Source organism: Juglans microcarpa x Juglans regia, chromosome 3D (assembly GCF_004785595.1).
Source record: "Juglans microcarpa x Juglans regia isolate MS1-56 chromosome 3D, Jm3101_v1.0, whole genome shotgun sequence".
Taxonomy (NCBI): domain Eukaryota; kingdom Viridiplantae; phylum Streptophyta; class Magnoliopsida; order Fagales; family Juglandaceae; genus Juglans; species Juglans microcarpa x Juglans regia.
Window position 1 is genome coordinate 37,228,682 of NC_054598.1, and position 23,799 is coordinate 37,252,480.

The window sequence follows — 23,799 nt, forward strand, 5'->3', positions numbered from 1 at the left end:
AGGAAGAGATTTGGGGGAGGCTTCGTTGAGGAAGCGATTTGGGGAGACGGAGGGAAGCGGTTGTTAAATCTAGGGAGGGAGGGAAGTGAGCTGGGAGGGAGACGCATGATTCTTCTTTGTTTTGTTTTAATTGCTTTTGTTTTTTTACTTTCAATAATTACATAAATGCTCCTGTTGCCTGCCATGTCACCTTTTGGTTTGCAATTGATACACAGTTTTGCTTGTACATAGAAGAATTGTTGTAAAAAAATAGTTGAATAAGAAAATTGTAAAATTCCAGCTTGGAATTATATTTAACAAGCAATCGTGCTGCTACTAGAATGCTTTTGGTGGCAAAAAAGTATATTTTTGTGAGAAAATTTATATTTCCACCAATTGTATTTGTGGAAAGCTCGTCAGATATAAGTTGCTATAAAAATTATTTTATCTCACGAAAAGTTGAAGTCGTAGAAAATACCAGGCTATTCCCATGACAAATCCCACAACAATACTATACTAAGCTCGCTACAAAAGTATGTTTACATTCATCATTGCTTGTGGGAATAGGACAAATTACTGAGAGGTACGGGTGGGTATTAGTATTACCCACTAGAATATTTGTTGAAAAAACTTGGCAAAAAAAAAAGTAATTGCCACAAGATATATTCGCGGAAAATGCTAAAAGAATTAAAAAAAATGTCAAAACAAAAAAATGAGACTAAGCCAAAAATAATCATAAAAAATTGTCTAATTTAAGCTTAAAAGAATATATACAAACCCCGGAGATTCAAATTGACACTAATAACATTGTGCTAACAATCTTTGGAGATTCAAATTTCAAAAAAATAACTAAAATTGTGCTAACATGTTTACAAGAAAAACTCATAATGAAAATCCAAGAACAAGAAAGAGTTTAGTGCTTTGGCACTAATGAGAACATTCAAGTGAAAATGAAATATGCTCTAACCAACCTAATTAAGAATATGAGACAAGTGTCATGAGAGATGACAGAAAAGAAAAAAAAAATTGATATTCATCACTTAAATTGAGAATAGCCAAAAATATTGCAATTTCCCTTTCTCCTACTAAGCAATCTTTAATTGATCCTACATTTGGTAATAAGCAATTATGACCTAAGAATGCTACAAGCTTTTGGAATTTTTAATAACCATTCCATGCATCCAACAAGCTGCACTACAGTGCATGTGATAGTTACTTCGGTTTCAGACCAGAGTAACTAACTAAGTTAGACTAGCTCCAAGACTCATCCAAATCTATGAAAGAGAAAAACATAGCAGGTATATTGCCCCTAAGAACTACAGTCATGTATAAAAACAAACTTTAAACATATCGATCATGAGGTTTTATGATTGGATTGATGATAGGGATACCTTATCCAGTCAGTTAGGAGGCCTTCTTCACATGGACATAATTGATTTTCCTTATTTGAGGTTATCAAAGTGAGGTACTTGGTTTGTTGTTTCTCGTCTCTTTGTTATTTTCTTGTATGTGTGATTTCTTGCAGGTTGGTTTCTTAGGATTGTTCTTTTTGTTTGATTTGTAATTTTTTGGTTTTCTTAGTTTGTGGTTGGGTCTTTAGATTTTTTATACCTGAGTTTTGGTCTTTATGTTTATTTGTAATCCCAGATGTCTGGTTCTAGTCACAATTTTTCTCTATAAAAAATGAAGACTATTAATAAAATCAAAATACCATCTTCTTCTTAAAAAAAAATGATCTTATGATTGGAGGTATATTTTATATATAATATAAACATGAGGAAAAAGTATCAGGAATGGAAGCAGGGCGGCTATGTGGAAAAGTATAACCTTCTTGATGCATTTTTCTAATCACAGTTGAATGCCAGCCACATGAGTATATCTCGATGACCCTCTCCTCTCACGTGGTAGTGATGTGCTTGGAACTCTCATTTATAGCTTGCTTAATCATGAATGACTGGAAATAAAGCAGGCACTGAGACATAAATCCACGAATCTGAGGTGTTAAGTGTAAAGATAATGTAAATGATTAAATACACGTATTCCTATTCATTTAATCTTTTAGTATAAATAATAATTTTGTATGGTATAAGATTAGAGGTCATAAGTTTAAATCATAATTTTTTATTTTATTATATTTAATTAAATATTACACGTGTTAGCTTCATTTATTGAATGAGAGTTAGACCACACGTGAAAGAGAGTGTTAAGATAAATATTAATGATTAAATTTATATTTTTTTAATAACTTAATCTTTTAAGATAAGCGTTGATTTCACAATAAATCCATTATAAATCTAGTTTGATACAAGCTCTACATCCTTGCTCAACTCTACAATAGTTCCAATGTAATTCTCTCTAACCCCTGGTCTTGGAGCTCTCATGCCTCCTGCCGAAGTAGGTCTCCCTAATGGCCATCGAGCTAATCCAGAATTTTCTCTCTTCTAGTTTCCTTCTTTGCTTTATGTCCCATCTTCCCTTCTTTATATCTTGTCCTCAGGTTTTATGTCTCGTTATTGATTCATGTCCGGTCAAGTCTTGGCTGATAACTCTCTCTTCCTCCAAGCTTTCTCTTTACACCCTTGCATACCGGGCCATAAGTTTTTTTTATAGAATTTACTCTTGCACTCATTTTACCTCCAACAAACCTTATTACCATTAATGAAGTTCTAAAACAATATCTAAATGTATTGTGTAACATTGGAATGAGCTTCACGATTGACGAGAATGTAAGTAGTATCACTGACCATTTTCTAGCTCAAAAGCAACCTTTCTGGACACCGGAAAATATGACCTAAATTATTATTAGAATCGATTAAAATATTTTTGCACTCACAATTTTGACTGAAAAAGAGATGGGCATATGAAGTTTGTGGTATATATTGTAAGTCATGTAATTGGATAATATTAAATAACTCCATAAATATTGTACAACAATATTGGAAGGGATAATCTCCTCTCGGCCCACTGGGACGGGCCAGATCAGACTAGATCCTCCCCTCCCATGGCTCGAGAATCACCAAAAGGGCTTGGCCTACAAATTGTGTTAATAGAAAGGGAGTGTATAGTGCAGGAAACAAGTCAAAAGGGACAGACGGGACATGCCAACCCTAACACTCACCTGTGATGCCCAGCATTAAAGGATTTACGCTAGCAAGTGAACAAAAAGAGCGGACAACCCTCTATTCCCTAACGATGGAGACGATAAGTGACTACGCCGATCACCAACCACCGAGACGCCAACCGAGAAGTTACACCGCATTAATGGCACTACCTTAGACGTCACACCACATTAAAGGCCATGACCATGGCAATTGTGGGCGTGACACTTATCCCTAATACAAGGTGCGAAAATGTCCTCTCGAAATCCCTTATAAAAACCACGCTCCAAGTAAAAATGAAGCTCTCTAAACTTTATTATTCTCTTACAATTCTTCTAGACGAAGTACTGACTTTAGCATCAGAAGCTTCTCAAACCACCACCGAGTCCACATTTGTCTTTGTAATTACAAGTAGAACATCCTAACCTAGGTTGTAGAAACTTAGTCTAGGTGTACAAAACACGAACTTAACAAATATATTTATTTATTTTACTATAGACCTTAAAATTCATACAGTTAACACTCTTGACCAGAAGTAAAGCATTCGATGAACCTCAAAGCTGCTGCTTAAAATTTTAATTCCTCGCTCAATTTCTGACCGTAATTTCTACAATATGGTTTCCACATAAAGCACAAAAACGCAGTCTTGTATGTTTGCTTTTGAATCCCATTTCATTTGTTTTGACTTTTCTATTTTTCTCACAAGTAAATAATTGGTGAGTGAGAATTCCAATAGTCAAATTTGTAAAAAACGAAAAAAAATTGAAATCTCTTACTTTTCATTTACTTTAATTGCTTTATAATAACAAAAAAATCTTTTTTTTTTTTTTAATGAGAGATTTGAATAATGAATCGAGATGAGATAAAATTTAAAAGTTAAATAAAATACTGTTAGAATTGTATTTTTTTAATATTATTTTTATTTTAAAATATAAAAAATTATATTATATATTTTATTTTATATAAATAAATTTAAAAAATTATAATAATTAAATAAAATGATTAAGATAAGAGATTTTTATATCCAAACCTCCCATAACTTTATGTTTCGCGTGGCATGGCATGTGACCGACTTTTACGTCGGCTGCAACACTTTCAGGGTGTGGCTACGGAGGACGATATGAACAAATGTAAGTAAAATTTTATTGGGATTTTCAACTTAATTGGGAGATCTCAAGGGGATGGCAAAATATTTTTGTTCTCTGAAAGTAAAACAAATATGATAAACTCTGTCAGCACATGTTTTTCTCAATCTTTTTTTAATTTTTAAAAGATTTTTAAAGATGCCTTTTTGGAATTTTATAAAAGAGGTGATGATGCCCATTAAAATATGTTTGTATTGCAATTATTCTTGAGACGTGTCTTAATTTATTGAAGTTTGAAAAAATAGTTGAGTTTATGAAGTATGAAGAGAATAAAATTAGAAATTTTACTCATCATCTCACACATTACATACCATACTTTTTTATTTTTTAAAATTGTTTAAAATTTTTTAAATTTTATTATTCTTAAACTTATTGAATTCTTCTATATACCACATATTTAATAAGAGAAAAAAATAGAAAATATGATGTGTGATGTGTGGAAATGATGAGTAGCAAAACTCATAAAATTATTGTGAAATATATAAGTTTTTACTATTTTGAAAAATTTGTTTTGATTCTTGTTTATTACCAAATTGACGTAAGATATATTCAATGGTTGATATTATTTTAGTATTTAGATATTTGGATTAAAACAGAGAAGATTGTGAGGATTATTTTCAAAAAAAGATTAAGATTTTTCATAATTTTGATGCATTTTATTTTTCAACAATTCGATTGCCACATTTTCAAAATTATTTCATGATATTCTCCCTGGGGTATACGTGCTACATGCATCCTACGAGATGAGGTTGCCCCCTTCTCGCACCACGCCCCTGTATGGGCAGAGGGTGGGACTTGCCCCCTAGGATTTGCCTCCGCACACCTGGGCCAGGGCCCCACATCTTGGTGTGGGGGGGCTAGGTGAATAATTTGACCGTTCGTCCCCCATCCACTACGACACTACCCACCAACGATTGCGGAAAAAAAAAAATCACAAATTCACAACAAAGTATCAAAATCCATGAAAAATCTAAACCAAAATACAATTCACATTCCACAACAAAATACACAACAACAACAAAAAAATCCTAAAGTACTAAAAAAAATTTAAATTCATTCCTTCCTTCAAAAAATCGATTCATCAGAAAGATGAGAGAGAGAAAGAAGAAGAGGAGGAGGACATCGTCGTGGTGAGAGAGAGGGGCTCTGAGTCCTGAGGGAAGAACCACGAGAAAGGAAAGAGAGAGAAAGGGGGGAGGGGGAGAGAAGACTGTCGAGTGGGTTAAGTTTAACTTAACCCCCACCTAAAACGACTTATTAAAAAATTTTGAATTCCATCCTAAACGACAACATTTCGTCATATGTGTTTTTAAAAAATAAAACTTTTACCAAAACGACATTATTTTAGTATCAAATATAATTTATATATATATAATTGGGATGGGCTTAAAGCCCAGCTCGAGGTGTGGAGGGGGGCAGGCTTGGGCTCAAACCGCCCCTAGCCCTTGCTGGGATTTCTATATGTAGGTAGGGTTGCTCGTGCCACCAAGGCGGGGCTAGGGCTATGGTGGCATGGGCGTTACTCCGCCGCCCACCCCTAATTCTCCCTACTTAACTATAAATTTTTTGCAATTCATGTTTTTTTATTCTAGAAAATGATTTGTACATTACTAGAGTGTGCAAGCTAGCATAGTGAATTTGGAAAAAAAAAAAAAAAAAGAATTACACGGTAGCTTGCATATCTAAAATTATAATTTTTCAATTTTTTTAAAAAATTTTACACACCATCCAATTTATAAAAAATTAGAATGCTCCGTCTTTTTTATAAAAGGAAATATAACTGCAAACTCATAATGTTCAGTGTTATGATCCATACCATCTGCTGATAACATTTGGTAATGTTAGGAAAATTCCTGCTCAGTCCCAACGTCGGGCTGATCATTATAATTCACTTTACAAACTGACCCTCACGTGTCCATTGTCTGCGTTTGGATTTTAAGGAAGAGTAATGTTACTAATCCTAGCTTTATGATCATTTTATACGTTATATTAGATAATTAAAAATTATTTATTATATTTATTTATAAATTTATTATTTAATGTTAGGTTATAAAATGATGAGAGAAGTATTGAAATTGAGATAATGAATAGAATTTTTTATTAAAAAAATAATTTTTATCGTTTTCCAGCCAAACGTGGGCACTCCGTGACTTCCACGTGGGCCCTTCCTTTGGCGCGTCTCGTCACGCTCCTCAAAAGCCCGTGTGGCTTTGCCAGTACTACTATTTTCTTCTTTCTTTTTTTGGGGCCTCTTCTGAGAAGATCGTACCGGGACAGCCCTCCGCGTCCCCCTTCTGAATCCCACCATACACGTGTCTTCTTTTCTTCTTCCACTCACACGTGTCCCCAACCCGGGTACGACCTTGATGACTAATCCTGAAGCCCAAAAAACTCCCACCAATCGCCGCCCGATTTATAAATCTCTTCAAATAGATAACGATCTTAATCAAATATGATATACCTACAAATTTCCACAAACTACCCCTACTCCCGCCTCTTACAGATGCTTACTCATCGAGGATGAACTCGACCTTTCGGAAAATCTCTTCTTCTCCTGCCTCCGTCCATTTAAATTCTGAGCTTCCATACCTTTTCCTCTGCAGAATAATCATTTTACTATTTTGCCCTTACTCCATACCTACCCTCATCACCACCAGATCTATCGTAGCTCTCAACTTTCATTAGGGTTTCCTTTCCGACAGTTTCCAATCGCTTTCTCCTGATCGGATTCAGCAATATCCTTACGCATTCACCAACCTCTGATTTTCGCGAGCCGTAGACCCCCAGATCCTCTACTTTGATATCGGAATAGCTCATCTCCAATTGCATTCGCATACAACCGAATTAATTACCTCGCCCGGCGATATATTCGAAGCCGTTGACTTAATTCGGAGTTTATTGGGGGTGAAGCGGATTTGACTGTGTTTTTAGTATTTGGACATGTTGGGAACCGGGTTGAAGTTCGAGCGAGCCCGCGGAGAGGACCGGTTTTACAATCCGGCGAAAGCGCGTAGGGCACTCCAGCGCAGGGAGCAACTTCGGAGAGCCAGAGTGACGTCACGGCCAGTCAATCGCTGGCTGTTACGGTAAGACCGGTTGCTTCTTTGGCGAACAGGGAGCCGGAGAACCGGGCCGGGTCCGACGAGCCTCCCAAGCCAGTCGCCGTGCCAGCATTCGAGCTCGTGGTGGTTCCGCAGCTGAGTAACCTCGAGCGGTTCTTGCAAGCGATCACGCCCTCCGTGCCGGCTCAGTATCTCTCTAAGGTTCGTTGATTTTGTGTTTGGCTGGTGAGGTAATCTAAGGAACTAGGAGAGGGGAGGACTTTTTATTGATTTTTGAAAAGATGAAGCAACTAACTCCAATTAATGGAATTATTTGACCAAGTGAAGTTTGAAAATTTTTTGGTGGGTCTGATATAAGAAGTAAGTGCCGGAAACTTAAAATATTGGTTAATGTAAGAAATTATATTATTAACCGTATGGAGCTTGTATACAAATTTTGTTTACGAGTTAATAGCAGTGTTAAATTCAATTTGGTTGCAGAGGACAATGAGGGGCTTTAGGACTTGTGATGTAGAGTTTCGGCCTTATTTTGTGCTCGGTGATCTATGGGAGTCTTTTAGGGAGTGGAGTGCTTACGGTGCCGGAGTGCCTTTAATATTGAATGACAGCGACTGTGTTGTTCAGTACTATGTTCCGTATTTGTCCGGCATACAGATATATGGCAAGCCCACGAAGTCATCTACAAAGTCCAGGTATTGATGTTATTGATATTACTGGCATTGAGTTCTGTTTAGATTATTATCAATGCGATGCTACGAACATAGGTAGTTTGGACGTATGATTCGGACTTGTACTCTAAATATACTAGGAAATGTCCTTGAATTTTTTGTTTTTCGGGAGCAAGTTCCACTTGGAACCATGGTTGGTTGGAAGTTTGAACGATGGCTTCAGGGAACAGATTGCGGATTTAGAACTAGTGGCAAGCTGGTACTTGAGCTTTATGTTTCAATGGAGGGGGCAATATTCAATGCATACACACACACACATTTTTTTTTATAAGTAATCAATAAACACACACATATATATCCTACCAATATGAAAATCATAAAACCCGTGCCTTATGTCCCTTGCAATCATAAAACCTTATGCCTCTTAATACAGTTGATCTTCATTTCATTTTTTTTCTGGTCTTGTTATCACTTTTTGTAGGTTAGATGTCACTTTAGCTGTTGGACATGTTAGATCTCAATGTATCCACTGATGTAGTTATATGATGTCATAATTCGCCAGTTGTTATTTTGAGGATGGCAATCGATGGGGCAAACTTTTCTTTAATTGAGGATCTGTTGAAATAGTCCATTAATTGCATGATGCTGCTCTTGTTTGAGTTATATTGTTTGTCACCTTTTTGTTTTCTTTGCTAGTTACACAGCGTTCGTGCAACCACATGGTTTTCTTAAACAAATTTTCTGGTTCCTTTGTACAATAGGCGACCAGGTGAGCATAGTGATTGTGAGTCCAGAGATTCAAGTAGTGATGGTTGCAGTGATTGTGAGCCTGAAAGAGGATTAAAGTATGTACGGGAGCAACGGAGTCATCACCATCTATCTAGTGAGATTGCTCTTAGGATGGATAGATTGTTTTTAAGGGACCAACATACTGAACTTCAGGAAGACTTTTCTAGTGATGAGGGGGAATCTGTGAATTCTCAAGGTTCCCTGCTTTTTGAGTATTTTGAACGGGACTTGCCTTCTAGCCGTGAACCCTTAGCTGACAAGGTTAGTTCCCCTTTTCTTCTTCCTTCACTTAAACTAAAATAAGAAATTGGGAAATACTCATAAGTATATGATTTTATGCTTTCCCTTTTCATAAGCCTTCTCTTGATAATTTCTGTTTCAACAGGTATCAGATCTTGCCTGCCGTTTTCCTGAGCTGAAAACACTAAGAAGTTGTGATCTGTCTTCCAGCTGGATTTCTGTGGCATGGTATTTGCCCTTTAACATTGCCTTTGCTTTGCGTGGTTATGTATGCAGTTATTGCAGACGTGACTAATTTGTCCTTGTTATTTAACTTTTGTAGGTATCCGATTTACAGAATACCCACAGGGCCAACATTAAAAGATCTGGATGCTTGCTTTCTGACGTATCATTCTCTTCATACACCTGTGGAAGGTAAGGAAAAAATTTACCAATAATCCTATTTCCAAGTGAGGATGTGATTTGGTTGTTTGCTGCTGTAATGTGAACATTTAGCATGTCCAGAATATGAATATGGTCTCTCTCATTCAGTCTTCATGAATTCGACGTGGGGGATTTTTCTTGTGATCACATATCTTTCTGTGGTTTTGATGATTGTGGTTAATTGAATTATTGGTGTAATGTGCATTTCATATAATTTTAGTACCCAGGAGAAAGAGTATTTTCATATTCTCTACACGCTTATGCACACACTTAATGTGTTATATCTGATGATTCATGGAGCTGAATAAAGGAAGATGCTGAATTTATTTGTTCTTTTTTATGCTGAATGTGTTCATGTGGCTTGTGGGAGGAATGTGTATGTGCCGTGAAACAAGTGTGCTTTTTAATTTTCTAGTATTCCCAATTAAGTCAAGATTTATTAGCTTAGTTGTGTAAATGTGACTCATGATGTATTTCTTTCAGGTGCACCAGGTGGACAGGCTCCAATGGTGACATATCCCAGTGAGGTGGATGGTGCCTCTAAGATGACCTTACCAGTTTTTGGTTTGGCCTCATACAAGTTCAAAGGATCCTTGTGGACGCCTAATGGGGGATTTGAGCGCCAATTGGCAAACTCCCTTTTGCAGGCAGCTGACAACTGGTTAAGACAGCTTCAGGTCAATCATCCAGATTTCCTGTTTTTCTGCCGCCGGTAGTAAGTTTTGACATAACTGTTATCCTCCTGTCTCGGCCGACTAATATATTCTGCCATCCATGCGTGGGCCGGCTGTGGAAAACCCCTTTATGTGGATCTCAAGATTGGAAGTTTAGTTAATTATCCTCTGGTTTGGTTTATGTATTTTCTATAAGAAGGAAAAATGATATATATAAAGAAAGCATAAAACAGTAAAGGCTGTGGAATTTGGAGCACCAGTAATAAGGCTAGGGCTAATGGAGAGAGAACTATAGAGCAAGGTTCAGTTGCAGAAGGCCTAGCTCCAAACTTCCGATCGAGGTTACTGGTGGTTTGGTTTGCTATTTGCATCATCAGTATAAGCAAGCCCCATTCCACATGTACTTTTGAACGTCAATCCAGCCAAGGCTAAATTATGAGATTCCAGGCTCTTTTTGTTGTCCTGATGATTTGTCCTAGAATGTACTTTTATTTATTTGGGGATTTTGATAGGTTATGTATGTGTTATTGTCAGGCTGCCCGAGTTGTTTATTTGAATGCTAATCAGCCCAAGATGTGTATTTGAATGCTAATTATTATGTTCTTCAACTGCTTCGACTGAGGAACTTTGTAATTTCTTTTATATCATTCAACTAAATGCTTGCTGGAGATGTTTCTGAATGTTAATTCGGGAAACTCGAGTTTCTTTTTGATGAACTTTTATATATATTCATGTTTTGGGAGCTCTCTTCATTCTTGATAGCTCAATCGTCTGTTCTGATGTCTTTTACATACCAATTCAACATGAAAATCATTTTCAAACGATCTCCCACAGAACAACTTATCCCAAAGTACTGAAAAAAGAAAAAAAAAATGATCCCAAAGATTAACACATCAAGGAGATGGATGAGTTGTCTCTGGTGCGAGGGTTTTAACAATCTTCTTCTATCATCAGGTCTTGAACCTTTTTCTCTAAAGCCTCTGAACATATTTGGCGCATGAGGCGGTAGATGGACATTAACTCAGATAACTGTGCTATTGACATCCTCTCCATTAATCTCTGCGCGCACAACGATGCGTTCCTCACTGTTGCGCCCATCTGCTTCAGCCTATTTTCTTGCTTCAAGCTCAATGCTGTAATTTCCTGCAGAAACACAACATAACCATCTCAAATTCCCTGGACTTGATAAATTGAAATGCACAAGATGAGACCCAAGATATATAAAGGATGAAAATGAAGTTCGGCCTCCATGTTAGACAACTTCTTGTAATTACCTCCAAAAACTCGGCTCCAACTTCCAGTTCGGATTTGTGGGCCCAAACCACTCCACTCCCTGAGATGCACAAGCTTTCTGCAGTCGAAAAACTTTTTAGAATCATGTTTCTCTTGGTTTCCTGTTCTTGATTAAGCTTTGGACCCTTTGGCACGGATGCTGAGCAATCAAGTTTCTTCTCGTAAGCAATTACTGCCTTCACAAATTCCTACACGTACGAGAACCAGTGCTGAATATCGATTAAATTCTAATTAGAGTAAAGGTAGATACACTTTTACTTAAGCAAGTCACATGCGTTTATATACACGCACCTGATATGCAGAAGGACATCCACGATAATCAAAGTTAATAGAATCCGGGTGACGCATTCTCTCTGGATGAAATTGAAGTCCCATTATGAACTTTCCTTCTCCGGGACTATAAGCATCAGGATCGTAAAACCCTTCGACCAAACCATCTGCAGCGAAAGCCATGGGAACGAATCTCTGAGCTAATCGCTTAACACCTTGATGATGATAACTATTCACCATGAGTTCCATTTTTTCATCTTCCATAGAATCCTGAAACCAGTGATGCAAAGGGGTATTCAGCACCACCTTCACTGGGTGGCGATGCCCATCATAATCTTCATAATTTAAATGAGTCACTCTTTGAAGCTCAGGGAATTGCTTTGAGAGTTCTTTCTCTACATCTTGATAAAGAGTACCCCCACATGCAACGTTGAGTACTTGTGATCCCCTGCATATTCCCAAGTACGGTATGTTTCTTTCGAGGCAAAGCTTTGCGAGCCTTAGTTCAATGGAGTCTTTCTCTTTGTCAATGGCGGTATCACTTGCATGCAGTTCCCTAACTTCTTCAAGTTCTTCCGGGGAAAAACCTGACAGTTCTGCATCGTAAAGGGATGGATCGATATCTTCTCCTTCGCAGAGAAGAACTCCATGGATGGGCTCAAAGCTTTCCAGCAGCATGTGGACTCCACTAACTCTTGGGACGATCACAGGCACTGCTCCATAGCTAACGATGAGATCTAGATGATATTCTCCTGTTCACATATATATATATATATATATATATATATATATATATATCGCCAAAAATGCTTATAGACGTGCGTGATATAAAAATTAATGAAGATTCTTAATTATTTACAATAAAAATTAAGTGACATATTGAAATCGTATGTTCGAAGCGAGAACCATGCATGAACATTTGGCGATCATAAGACACTGCACGTTTTGATCTCCATGGCTCAGGGAAGGAAAATACACTAGAAAAAAAACAGAACCCAAGAAAAAGCATGCATAAAATTTATTTGTGCCATAAACAGAATCAAATGGTGTGTTAGTGAGAGAGAGAGAGAGAGAGAGAGAGAGATCAGAACGAACCCACAAAATCAACAAACTTGTTCTTGCGGACAGTTCGTCGAGAGACGATAAGAACCCTGGGCAGAATCATTGAGCTAGAGATCTGAATTAGCCTTGCATGGACTGAACAAGAGCTGAAACTTTAATGCTGTTTTGAAACTAAAAGCTTTCAAAGTGAGAGAAGAGGATGAGGGAAACGGCCATGATTAATGCTGTTTTGAAAGATTAACCTTAATTTAATTGCTCGATGCGCGGGTAATAATGCAGCAATCTGTAAGGATCACATCTTTATTTTATCTCCTATCTGATATTCATAGCTAGCCAGAGTACTACAAAAACAAATGTACCCGTCTATTCTCCGCATACGTATTTCACACTTATTTACTCGGCAAAGGTTCTCGATCTGGCCTTTCACTTTAATTACAGACTGACCCTGTTAACTTTATGATCTTGAGATTACGCCAATTCAAAGCTGCCAAGCTTTAATTGATCGTGTGTATGCTGATCACATTCATCATGCAGTACATGTATGTTTATCCAAAAACATAAATATATATATATATATATATATATATATTTGTCAAGATATGAATCATGTACCTTATTTTAAACCAGCAAATCTTACCAAATATGGAGTACTATTTGATATGAAGGCAAGCATATACCTGATATTGCTTTATACAGAGCCCTATACGAATTAGAATATGCGAGGAATAAAAGGAACTTGAATTGAAGGAATCAAAAGCGTAAGAGCATTGACAATGCCTAGTTATTGCCATGTCTAAAATTTAGCTAGAATTTTAATTTTTAGCTATAGTATCAATTTTTTATTAAATGAGTTTACATTGGACTAGCTATCTTAAAGTTAAAATAATAATATAATATATATTTTTTATTTTTTTTACAACAAATACAATTCATATATTTTTTAGATCTTCATACTTTATAGAAATAATGTATCTACTCTATCAATTAGTAGAAATAATGTGCATGCCATGCATGTTTTACCATTCAAAGAGAGAGGAAAGTGATGAAATAATAAAATATTACTTTCCATTATGAATAGTAGCTAGTCATGTTTGGAGAGGATTTAAGATTTACTATTTAACAAGTCTTAAGCTTTGGACCATTAGCTAGTCCAATGTAGAGGTTTTTTCTCACATCTAGCTAAAGTTTGGATTTGTATTGACATTTGACTAGTTTATTACCAATGCTTCTCTAATATCCATTAATGTTGATCAAGATACCATTAATAATTAATTAATATAGTAGTCCTTAATTAATTTGTTGGGCCGGCCTTATCCAAGTAGAGCTCCATGATTGGTTACACATAGTTGCGACATCCTTGCTAGAGTTGATACAATTAATAATTAATTAATTGAATCATGGTATGTTATTTATAAGGAGAAGGATTAACACAAGAAATCATTAGTTTAGTCATTTTATTTAAAAGTAGTTGGCTACATTCAATGTTGTGAATAACAAGCATCATACTTGGCCATTAATGTTAGCATAATTAAGAAGCATCTTATATACTTGAGTACCATTAATCTTAGGACTTAGGAGTACAATATACACAAGTAGTGTGTATATATATATATATATATATATGACAAAACATACATTTCAAATTATTAATAACTAAAATTTTATTCGTAAACTAGTATATGAATGACACACGTTCTGTACTATTTGCATATCCGATTAAAAAAATTAATATTCAGAATTTTAAACTTCGCTTATAAATTAAGTTCTATCATATTGACGATGTATCGGTTAATTGGTTAATTTAAGTAGAAAGATTATAAAAAAATCTTAGTATAACTATATAGTATTGACTTAGGGTATGTTTGATAAATGAGATGAGATGATGAGTTCTCAAAAGTTCTCTCAATTTTATTTCTAAACATTACTCAAACACAAAATATGTATTTTTTAATTTTTAATTTTTAATTTTTTTATCTAATCATTATAGCTTTTACTAACTTCAAAACATAATACAATAATCAATATAATTTTTTAAAATTTTAAAATAATAATAATATTAAAATATTTTATTCTAACAATATTTTTAATTTTATAAGAGAACACGTCATCAATTAAGTGAAAGAGCCTGTAAAAATCTCGAATGCTTTGCTGCGACCTGGGCAGGGCTGGACAACCTTCTTATTTCTCCTAACACGTCATAAAATAGGCAGTCGAGCCTACTTTCATAGTGAACTGTAATACAAAACCCGCACTAATGGATGGAGGGCACTACACCCATGAACCCAATCCATCCTTTGCTGAGTTGGATTACATTCTCTACGTATAACTTGTCCATATAGGGCCATAGGCTACACGTTTTGAGTGCAAGACAACAGGGGTCGTTGCGACCAAAACAGCCGTGTTCCAGTTATATGCCCACGACACTCAAACGTAGTCAAATCCAAGGTCCCACCACACTCACCTATAATTTTTTAAATTTTTATGTAAAATATAATTAATAATATAACTTTTTAAAATTTTAAAATAATAATAATATTAAAAAATAATATTATAATAATATTTTATTTAACTTTTAATTTTCATTTAAAATCATCTCTGGATCATCTATTCTATTTTGAGCAATGCTACTCTACCACTTAAATAGTACCGCTTCATTTGACCGTTAGGTTAAATTGGTCTATTTTTTTTTAATTTTTTTATTCATATTTTTTATCATTTTAAAACATTTTTAAAAAATATAAAAAAAATCAATACATTAATAATCACTTCCTTAACAAGTAAGTAAATAAAAAAATTAAAAATAAAATAAAATACATGAGATGTCAACATGTGGGAGAAAATTGAGTAGGCAAAGTATTATTTTTCTTCTATTTTACATTCAGTTACAATAAATCCTCTATATTTAGAGATAACTGTTCATTCATCTGAACAATTTTTTATTATTTCTCTATCATTTCATTCTCATTCATTTTTATCTTATTTTCATTTTAATCATTTTATCACTTTTGCACATGCTCCACTCTCATATATTTCATCTACTCTCTAGCACTTTGTTTATAATTCCTTTGACTTTTATGTATGCATAAATTTTGATATTATTAATAATAAAGGTAAGTATTTTTTTATCGTTTTACTCTTTTTTTAAGTAATTTAAAATATTATATTATACATAAAAAAAATATTGTAAATATAAAAAAATATATGATGTATAAAGAAATATTTAAAATACATGATGTAGAAAATATAATAATTGAAATAAATAAAAAAAATTAAAAAATATAATATTTAAATGATATAAAAAAATAAATTGATATATGATATATTATAAAAATTAATATATAAAATAAAAAAATAAATTTTAAAAGATACAATAAAAAAACTCATTAAAAGTGAATTTTGAATAATTAGAACACGACACAACTCTTCGGTGGTCGCAAGACCGTCTGATCCGCGAGGCGAGACAAAAAGGATGGGGTCCCATATCACAAGCATCCAAAAAAGCATCCCCGGAAAAACAGGTCCAGTGCCAGCAAAAGCAAGTTATGGCGCGTTCTCTTTGGGAGTATTATTGAGTCCAAACAAAAAGTATCAAAAGCAGCAGCATCACATTTCAATGGCAGCAAGATAATAAGTGAGAGAAAACTCCGAAACAGTGCTGAAATTAGAGACTTGAGTGAGTGAGACAGACGTAGCGATAATGGCGGTCTCGGTGTCCATCTTGGCCATCATCATCTCCCTGCATCTCATCGCTTTCGTCCTCGCCATCGGCGCCGAACGACGTCGTAGCTCTGTAACTCTCTCTCTCTCTCTCTCTCTCTCTGTGGATCTGTGTTTTTCAAGCTCAGCTAAGTCTCTCCGTCTGTCTCTATTTCTATTTCCCTAGGCTGTTGTGGTGCCTGATGAGTACGACGAGAGGACGTACTGCGTGTACAAATCGGACGCGTCGACGGTGTACGGCTTGGCGGCGTTCGGGCTGTTGCTGTTAAGCCAAGCGGTGGTTAACGGCGTCACCAGGTGTCTCTGCTTTGGCAAAGGCCTTGTCACTGGCAGCTCCACCACTTGCGCCGTCTTCTTCTTCATCCTCTCCTGGTAAATTCTCTCCTTTTACCTGCTTTTTTCCCTTTTATTCGCTTCATCGGACGGTCGAGATCATTTCATCATGTGCGATTGCTCTCGCCGACGAGTAGTTGCCAAAGTTGGGAACTTTACTAAGTAAGAAACCGTAATTTACGTTTCAAATTATGGCCAGAAAGGGTAAAAGGAAAAATTTTGTCCAATTTCTTAAGGTGCTCCGTGAGTTTTAGCGTAACGGAACTCAGCAATGGAAATTTCTCTGGTCTAAACTAGAAGAGAAATATACATTAAGTGAGCTCAATAATATTATAAGCCCACTAATCTTCTTTTTTTTTTTTTTTTTTTTAAGAAAAAGACGACGGTATCCCAATTTTATTTATGGCCCACACTTGTGGCGGAGGAAAACTATGGTTACAATCCGACTCCTGGGGATACATATAATTAAAATCAAAACTCAGCCATCAAAAAAACCTTTATAACCATATCATCCAAGTACATTTCCAAAAGAAAGACAAAATAACCTAAAAATAAACAACCTATGGCAACCTGCAAGGAAAAACAGAACAAGAACAGTGAGATTAATCAAACCAAAATAAAACTTACCAGTCACAAACTTTAGGAGACCCTAAATAAGGCAAACCCAATTTGTCCATGCGAAGCAGACCTCTTAACTGACTAGGCAGCGTATGTTCTTCAAACCAGTCAAACTTCAAGCCTTCAGCACCACACTTAGCTAAAAAATCAGCCACGTTATTTCCTTCTCGAAAAATATGATTCACAGTATAATCCAGGCAATTTAAATAATCATGTAATTCATCCCAGAAATCTTCTAAATACCAGATATGACAATCATCCTTAGTCAACCAATTAACCAACAATTGAGAATCCGTCTCCATTTGAACCCAATAAAACCCAAGAGTGTAACACCTACAGACACCTTCCAGTAAGCTTCTAATTTCAGCAAAATTATTAGTATCCGGATCCAAGGAAACAGAGTAGGCCCCAAGTAACCTGCCAGTCTCATCCCAAATAACTCCCCCGCAACAGAAGAGCCAAGATTCCCAAGACTACTACCATCAGTATTAAGTTTAACCCAACCCTAGTTAGGGCACGTCCATCTAACCAACTAAACACTCTTAGGCTTAGGAACCAAAACCGGGATATCTAACCTTTTTAAAATATCAATATTCTGGGTGGACATTGAAGAAACTTTCATAACCTGATCCATAATACGATGAAGCCATAATTTAATAGCATGCCAAACCGACTCTGTCGTATAAACTTTGTCTTCATACCGGGCAATACAACGCCTCTCCCATCATTTCCAAGATATAATAGAAGGAAGAAGACCAAAAATAATTCTCACCTGGGAAGACTTACCAGCATGACTTAACCAAAAATTAATTTGTTCCTTCCAAGTGTGGAAATGTGCCATATGAACCCCTAATTGACAAGCCGCTAAACGCCAAATTTGTCTAGCAAAATCCCCCATATAGAGCACATGATTCAAATCCTCAATAGGACCCACTTGACAACAATTACATTTAGAAGTCATTGGAACACCCACCAATTTAATATTCTCATCAACAATAAGACAATTGTTAACAGCCTTCCACATCATAATGGAAATTTTCTTAAGGAGATTAGTATGCCAGATCCATTGATCCCAAGGTAAAGGAGGCGAACCAACCCTAATACAGTCGCTGGCACTTTTGGTAGTAAACTTGCCCTCCTTATCTTTTAACCAAACAAGCACATCTTGACCCCCCTTCCGACGATCCAAAAATTCATACAAATCTGTAGCTTTCTGATAGCCCACTAAGCTATTCAGAAGAGAAATATCCCACTCATTCTTAATATGACAATCTTTTATCTTAATCAAAGGTTGATCAATCACAGGAAATTGACCAATAAGAGGGCCTCTGCCCAATTATCATACCAAAAAGAGATGGAGCAATGTGTCCTGTTAACATCTTTGTATATACCTAAACAAGATCAAATAATGCAACTCTCTACTTTACTCTCTCTCGTAGAAAGTAAATCAAATAGGATAGTGGTTTGGTTTTGGATACATGCTTGAATTAGATGTATATCAATTTATTCAATTGTCTTTTTCACTAGCTTTTTGGACTTCTCAAATTCTTTGACAACTTATATCTACTTCTCAATTCCTTCTATCCCTTGGGCTTCATTTAGAACGCGTGCTTTCTTGCTTTGATATATAGAGTGAAAATTGGAAGCTTGATCTAAGCTGTTGTGTTTTTGCCTAAGCCCACTAACAACAGGTGAAGAGAGCACTATGGGTGTAGGAAATCATATAATTCGAAGAGTTAAGCCTAGTTGGTTTTCAAACCACAAGGATTTAAGTGTTGGTTGCACCTGATGTTGGGGAGATTTTTTCTTAATCCTTCTGTTTTATTGCTATCTGATTGTGGACTTGGGCATATCAATGATGGTACAAAGTCTAATGTTTCTGCTTACATTTGTGTTAAACAATTAAATTAGGATTAGCTTTTTGGGTGCTGAGGCATGCTTATTGGCCGGGTCCGCAAGGAATGCATACCACACCAAGTATCGAGGATATTTTAAAGCAAACGACTTGTCATGCGCCACCCTCCGCAAAGGCGTTTTTGCTGCCGGAGCAGCACTAACATTGTTGTCTCTGCTGGGTTCAACCCTTTACTACTGGTCTCACTCGAGAGCTGATACGGGTGGATGGGAGAAGCATCAGAACGATGGCCTTGGCATGACCCATACTAGTTACCCACCTCAGCAGCAGCAACAAAACAGTGAATATCCGAAGGTCTAATTGTTTGCTCAGTGCGTCATTTTCCACAATTTTGATGACTTTTTGTTGAGGAACAAAATGGATCATAGATAAAACTTCAAATGCTACCTTAACGAGCTAAAGACAGATATATGTTTGTAATAGTAGAAGTTAGAATCTGGTGTTGTGTTTGTTAATAGTTGGAATTGTATTTTCAGACCTTTTCTTTGAAGTTTGAATCATACCTGTTCTTGTTTTTGTTATCCCCACCACCCCCCCCCCCCCCCCCCCCCCCCCCCCCCCCCCCCCCCCCCCCCCCCCCCCCCGCGTGTTTCTTGCTCTCTGGCCTCGCTGTGGCATGGTATCGTATATATTGGCATGAATATTTGTTGAAGGGAAAATAATCATGGGTCAATAGGAGGCATAATTTTTATGAAATGACTATTTTTTACAGCACTGCCCTTGGAGGCATAATTTTTATTTTATAGTCATAGGAAATAATTGAAGGAAAGTTCAAGCTATATCTGGATTTATAGTCCCAAAAACTCATCAATGTTACAACTAAAGCTTACATGGGATCCCATTAACCAAACTTTTATTCACCACCCTCCTCTCACTCATTCTGCCCAATGTCCTCATCAAAGCATTATGCTGTCGTGCAGTTTTAAGTCTCACTTTTGACTGGAATGACACTGATATTATTTGGATCTTGATTTATTTTCCGAATGACTGAATCGAGGTTATAATTGCAGCTTTCTTAGAAAACATCATCGTTTTCTATGGCTCTCTAAATTTGGTTCTCCAAAATGATCAGACTTCACCCTTTATATAGACTTCACAGGATGGTTCTTACCCAGAACTTCCGGACTTCTAACCACAATTTTCAACTATTTAGTAATTTGTGACTTCAAACTATGACCTCTACTAATAACCGAAATCTCTATCAACTTAAAAGATATTTTAGATTGGAGATATTACAATAGATTTCTAGACAAAATATTAAAACTGTAATAGGCCGTAATAGAATATTATACATAAGCCAACTTCCAATAGGTCGAACTACTGATATCGAAATATGTGCTGATTTTGTAGTCGATCAGCAACTCATCCTCATAAATAATAGCATGTCTATCTTTTATATTTATCTTCGGTCTTTTGCTATTGGCTTAGCAAGTTCTGATATCAGAAATGAAGAAAATGAAGCATTTCAATTAAAAAAAAAAAAAAACCCAATGGCATAACTTGGATCACTCTTCAGACATGGTCTGGTCTCTCCTTTCTATGCCTCAAGTGATTGCGAGAGTGACCTGAATCATGAAAGTGACATTCTACTAGTACCAGGATAGTCAAATCTGGGTTCCAACTACCAGGAGAAAACAAACATAGCCTTGGCCTTAGTTATACTAAAATTCCACTAAAGACACAAAATACAGAGAGCTCCATATAAAACGAGACATACAAGACAAAAACCATTTCAACGATTACCATGACTTTTCCAGTACTAACAAGAACCCCTTCTATTGTACCGAAGGCACACCAACTGACCCACTTAATGCCAAGGAAGTTCAGCCAAAAAGACCTTAATTCTTTTGTTGGGAAAAATAGATAACAGTTTTCCAGAACAATGACAAGGAAGCCTAGCATCTGGGGAATGGAGTGCCACAAATGTTACCCACATTCCTGGCATTGGGAGAGTTGACAAGTTTTTGGAGGTTTGGGTCCTTCACATACTGGCAAAGGCAAGACCTTTGTTCCTTTAATTTATTGCAGCACGTAGCTGAGGGTACAGTCGAGGATGTGATGGCTACTGCACATGCACTTAGCTCAAGTGGGTCGCAGGTAATGGCTGTAGACACTTGAGTCATCCCAGGGAGCAGAAGAACAAGCAGTATACAGAATGCAACACATATCATCTTCATCTTCGTCTCCATCTTCACCCACTCACTGTGAAAGAAAGGGAGGAAGAATTTAAGATATGACTGCAGTTGGGTGTGGCTATCTTCATGATTTATAGGTGAAAAGTTGCAGTAAAGTAACTAAAAAAAAAAAAAAACAAGAGATGGTGTTCCATGAGAAATTTAAGATTATGATGGCGAAATCTTTCATGGATGCCAATAGCCAGCACTAAAGTAGGTGCGCCTTATCATGGATTTGTGAATGTATGGTGCGCCTAATTATGAAATTTGCCAAAGTAAAATGGGCATATACCACGCCACTTTCATTAACAATTGATTGTGCTTAGTTTAGAATAGGGACCATAGATTAGCAGCTATGATTTAAAATATCCTTAATGGTGTGAGTAATCGGTTCTTTTAAGTACTGAATGCATTTTTAAGAAACTTTACCATATAACCGTCATTTAAAATCCAAGTGATCTCGAATATGACACTACAACAGTTTGTATCTTTTGAAATGAAAATTTTCATCTCAAAAAGATATTGTTTCATCCCAAAGAAGTTTTTGGGACAAAAAAAAAGCGTTACAAATTCGTCCCAATATCATTGTCTCATAAGATAATTTTTTAGGATGAAAATGGAGAAAATTGTTTGATAGCATTTGAACGAACTTTTTTTTTGGACGATTTTATTTCGTCCCAAATATCGGTCGAACGGTAAAATTTACATGTTCAAACGGATTAGATTATCTGTTCGATAGAATAAATTCTACTCAAACAACTTTATGTTCGAACGTCAAAATTGAAATTTGAACGTTATATATTGTTCGAACGTTTATAGTTGAATGTTCAAACGTATGTAGTTGATAGTTCGAACATCAATTTTACGTGTGAACAGCTTACTATTCAAATTCGTTCGAAAGCTTAGTGTATTCTTTGAATGATTATGTAACGTTCGATTTGTCCGATGGTTGTTTTACGCATTACGTTTGAATGTGTTGATTATACCATTCGAATGGTTGGCGCTTATTTGCTGTTTGAAAGGTTTTTTTGCATTCAAAAAAACCGTTCGAACAACATAATATTTTTTTCAACCCAATAATAGAAAATAGAAACACAAATAACATCTTAAAATACATTAGTACACATGTTCAACAAACATAAAAGTAGTCTCATAAATGCAAACCAACTAAATAAAACAATAGTTATCATAATACAAAAGATGACAATTGAAAATCTAATCTATAAATTAAATTAATTGCTTAGAGACCTGAGTTGTTGCATTAGCATCAGCATTTGGAGTTACATTTCTCTCATGAACTTTGCTTGTTGCTCTTCTTGTTGTTTCATTCACATCTCCAAGTCAACTCGTTGGGCCACTAACTCATGTTGGTTTGTTCTCAATTCATCGATCTCTAACCTCGCTTCCTTTAATGCTCTAGAAGTGTTGGCATTACTGGACGATGAGTATAAGCTAAAAGGCTTGACACAACGACCCAAACTCTTCAAATAGCCTGAACGTGAACCCAGAACCTTTATAAAAATTTTCATATCACTTGTTGTTAAATTTTGATCGGTTGCAGATTTAGCACGCAGGGCAACTATTTTTTTCCTACACATAAGAGAAATAATTAATATTGCCACAAATATATAAATAATGACTGGTTCCCTCAAAATGGTGTGAGGTGGCAGGGTGTGCCTTGTCGGCGGTTTCTAGGCAGTTTGGGTAGTGCTTGACATTCCCGTCGGCTCTATTTGTGTTGTTTTCCTGCAAGGAGAGAGTCGATTTCTATAGAATTGTTATTTGTTTTCAACGTGGGGGGCTTGCTGTGAGAATGAGTTTGACCGCAAGGGTGCTGCTAATTTGATGAAGGGAATATTGTGAGGAAAAGAGAGAATTTATGGGAGGTTTTTGGAGCGTGAATTGGTTACTAAATAGGAACCTATTCAAACTTGGAAAATCAAACAAAGGGATATACGGGATGCAGAGTAGAAGAAACCTGATGAAATAAAATCACTATCTCAAAATAGATCCTAAAAAAAGAATAACAATAATAATAATTATATATCCTAATTTAGGATCCGTATGTTACAGTCTGTGCACTGAGCACTACAACAATTGTAAGGCCAATGTAGTGGTAGACGCACTTAGCAAGAAATCCTTTGGTGCTACAACTGCTTTAGTGACCACTTTGAGGCAAATTATGTTGGATTTAAAGAGGTATGAGATTGAGGTTTTAGTGGAGGATTCTTAATCTTACCTAGCTAGGTTAAATGTACAACCAACTTTGATTGAGAAAATTAAAGAGAGCCAAGGCAGTGATGCAAAATTGCTAAAGATTCATGGAAGAAGTACGAAAT

At 36.0% G+C, this 23,799-nt stretch overlaps 3 protein-coding genes across 3 annotated transcripts; 2 read left to right on the top strand and 1 right to left on the bottom strand.

Annotated features, from left to right (window-relative positions):
• Positions 1-6,691: 6,691 nt before the first annotated feature.
• On the top strand, positions 6,692-10,764 carry LOC121255578. Its single transcript, XM_041155952.1, has 7 exons — positions 6,692-7,288; positions 7,348-7,485; positions 7,765-7,976; positions 8,714-9,002; positions 9,127-9,209; positions 9,304-9,395; positions 9,888-10,764. Exons 1-7 carry the CDS (start codon positions 7,163-7,165, stop codon positions 10,118-10,120), a joined length of 1,173 nt encoding a protein of 390 aa, XP_041011886.1. The 5' UTR covers positions 6,692-7,162; the 3' UTR covers positions 10,121-10,764.
• LOC121255577 (putative glutamine amidotransferase GAT1_2.1) lies at positions 10,721-12,995 on the bottom strand. The gene is made up of 4 exons (XM_041155951.1): positions 12,737-12,995; positions 11,663-12,393; positions 11,353-11,559; positions 10,721-11,221 (listed from the first exon to the last, which is right to left on the bottom strand). The coding sequence occupies exons 1-4, from the start codon at positions 12,804-12,806 to the stop codon at positions 11,009-11,011; spliced, it is 1,221 nt and encodes a 406-aa protein (XP_041011885.1). The 5' UTR covers positions 12,807-12,995; the 3' UTR covers positions 10,721-11,008.
• Positions 12,996-16,272: 3,277 nt separating this feature from the next.
• LOC121254995 lies at positions 16,273-19,807 on the top strand. Its single transcript, XM_041155291.1, has 3 exons — positions 16,273-16,493; positions 16,587-16,792; positions 19,283-19,807. The coding sequence occupies exons 1-3, from the start codon at positions 16,401-16,403 to the stop codon at positions 19,584-19,586; spliced, it is 603 nt and encodes a 200-aa protein (XP_041011225.1). The 5' UTR covers positions 16,273-16,400; the 3' UTR covers positions 19,587-19,807.
• The last annotated feature ends 3,992 nt before the right edge of the window (positions 19,808-23,799 follow it).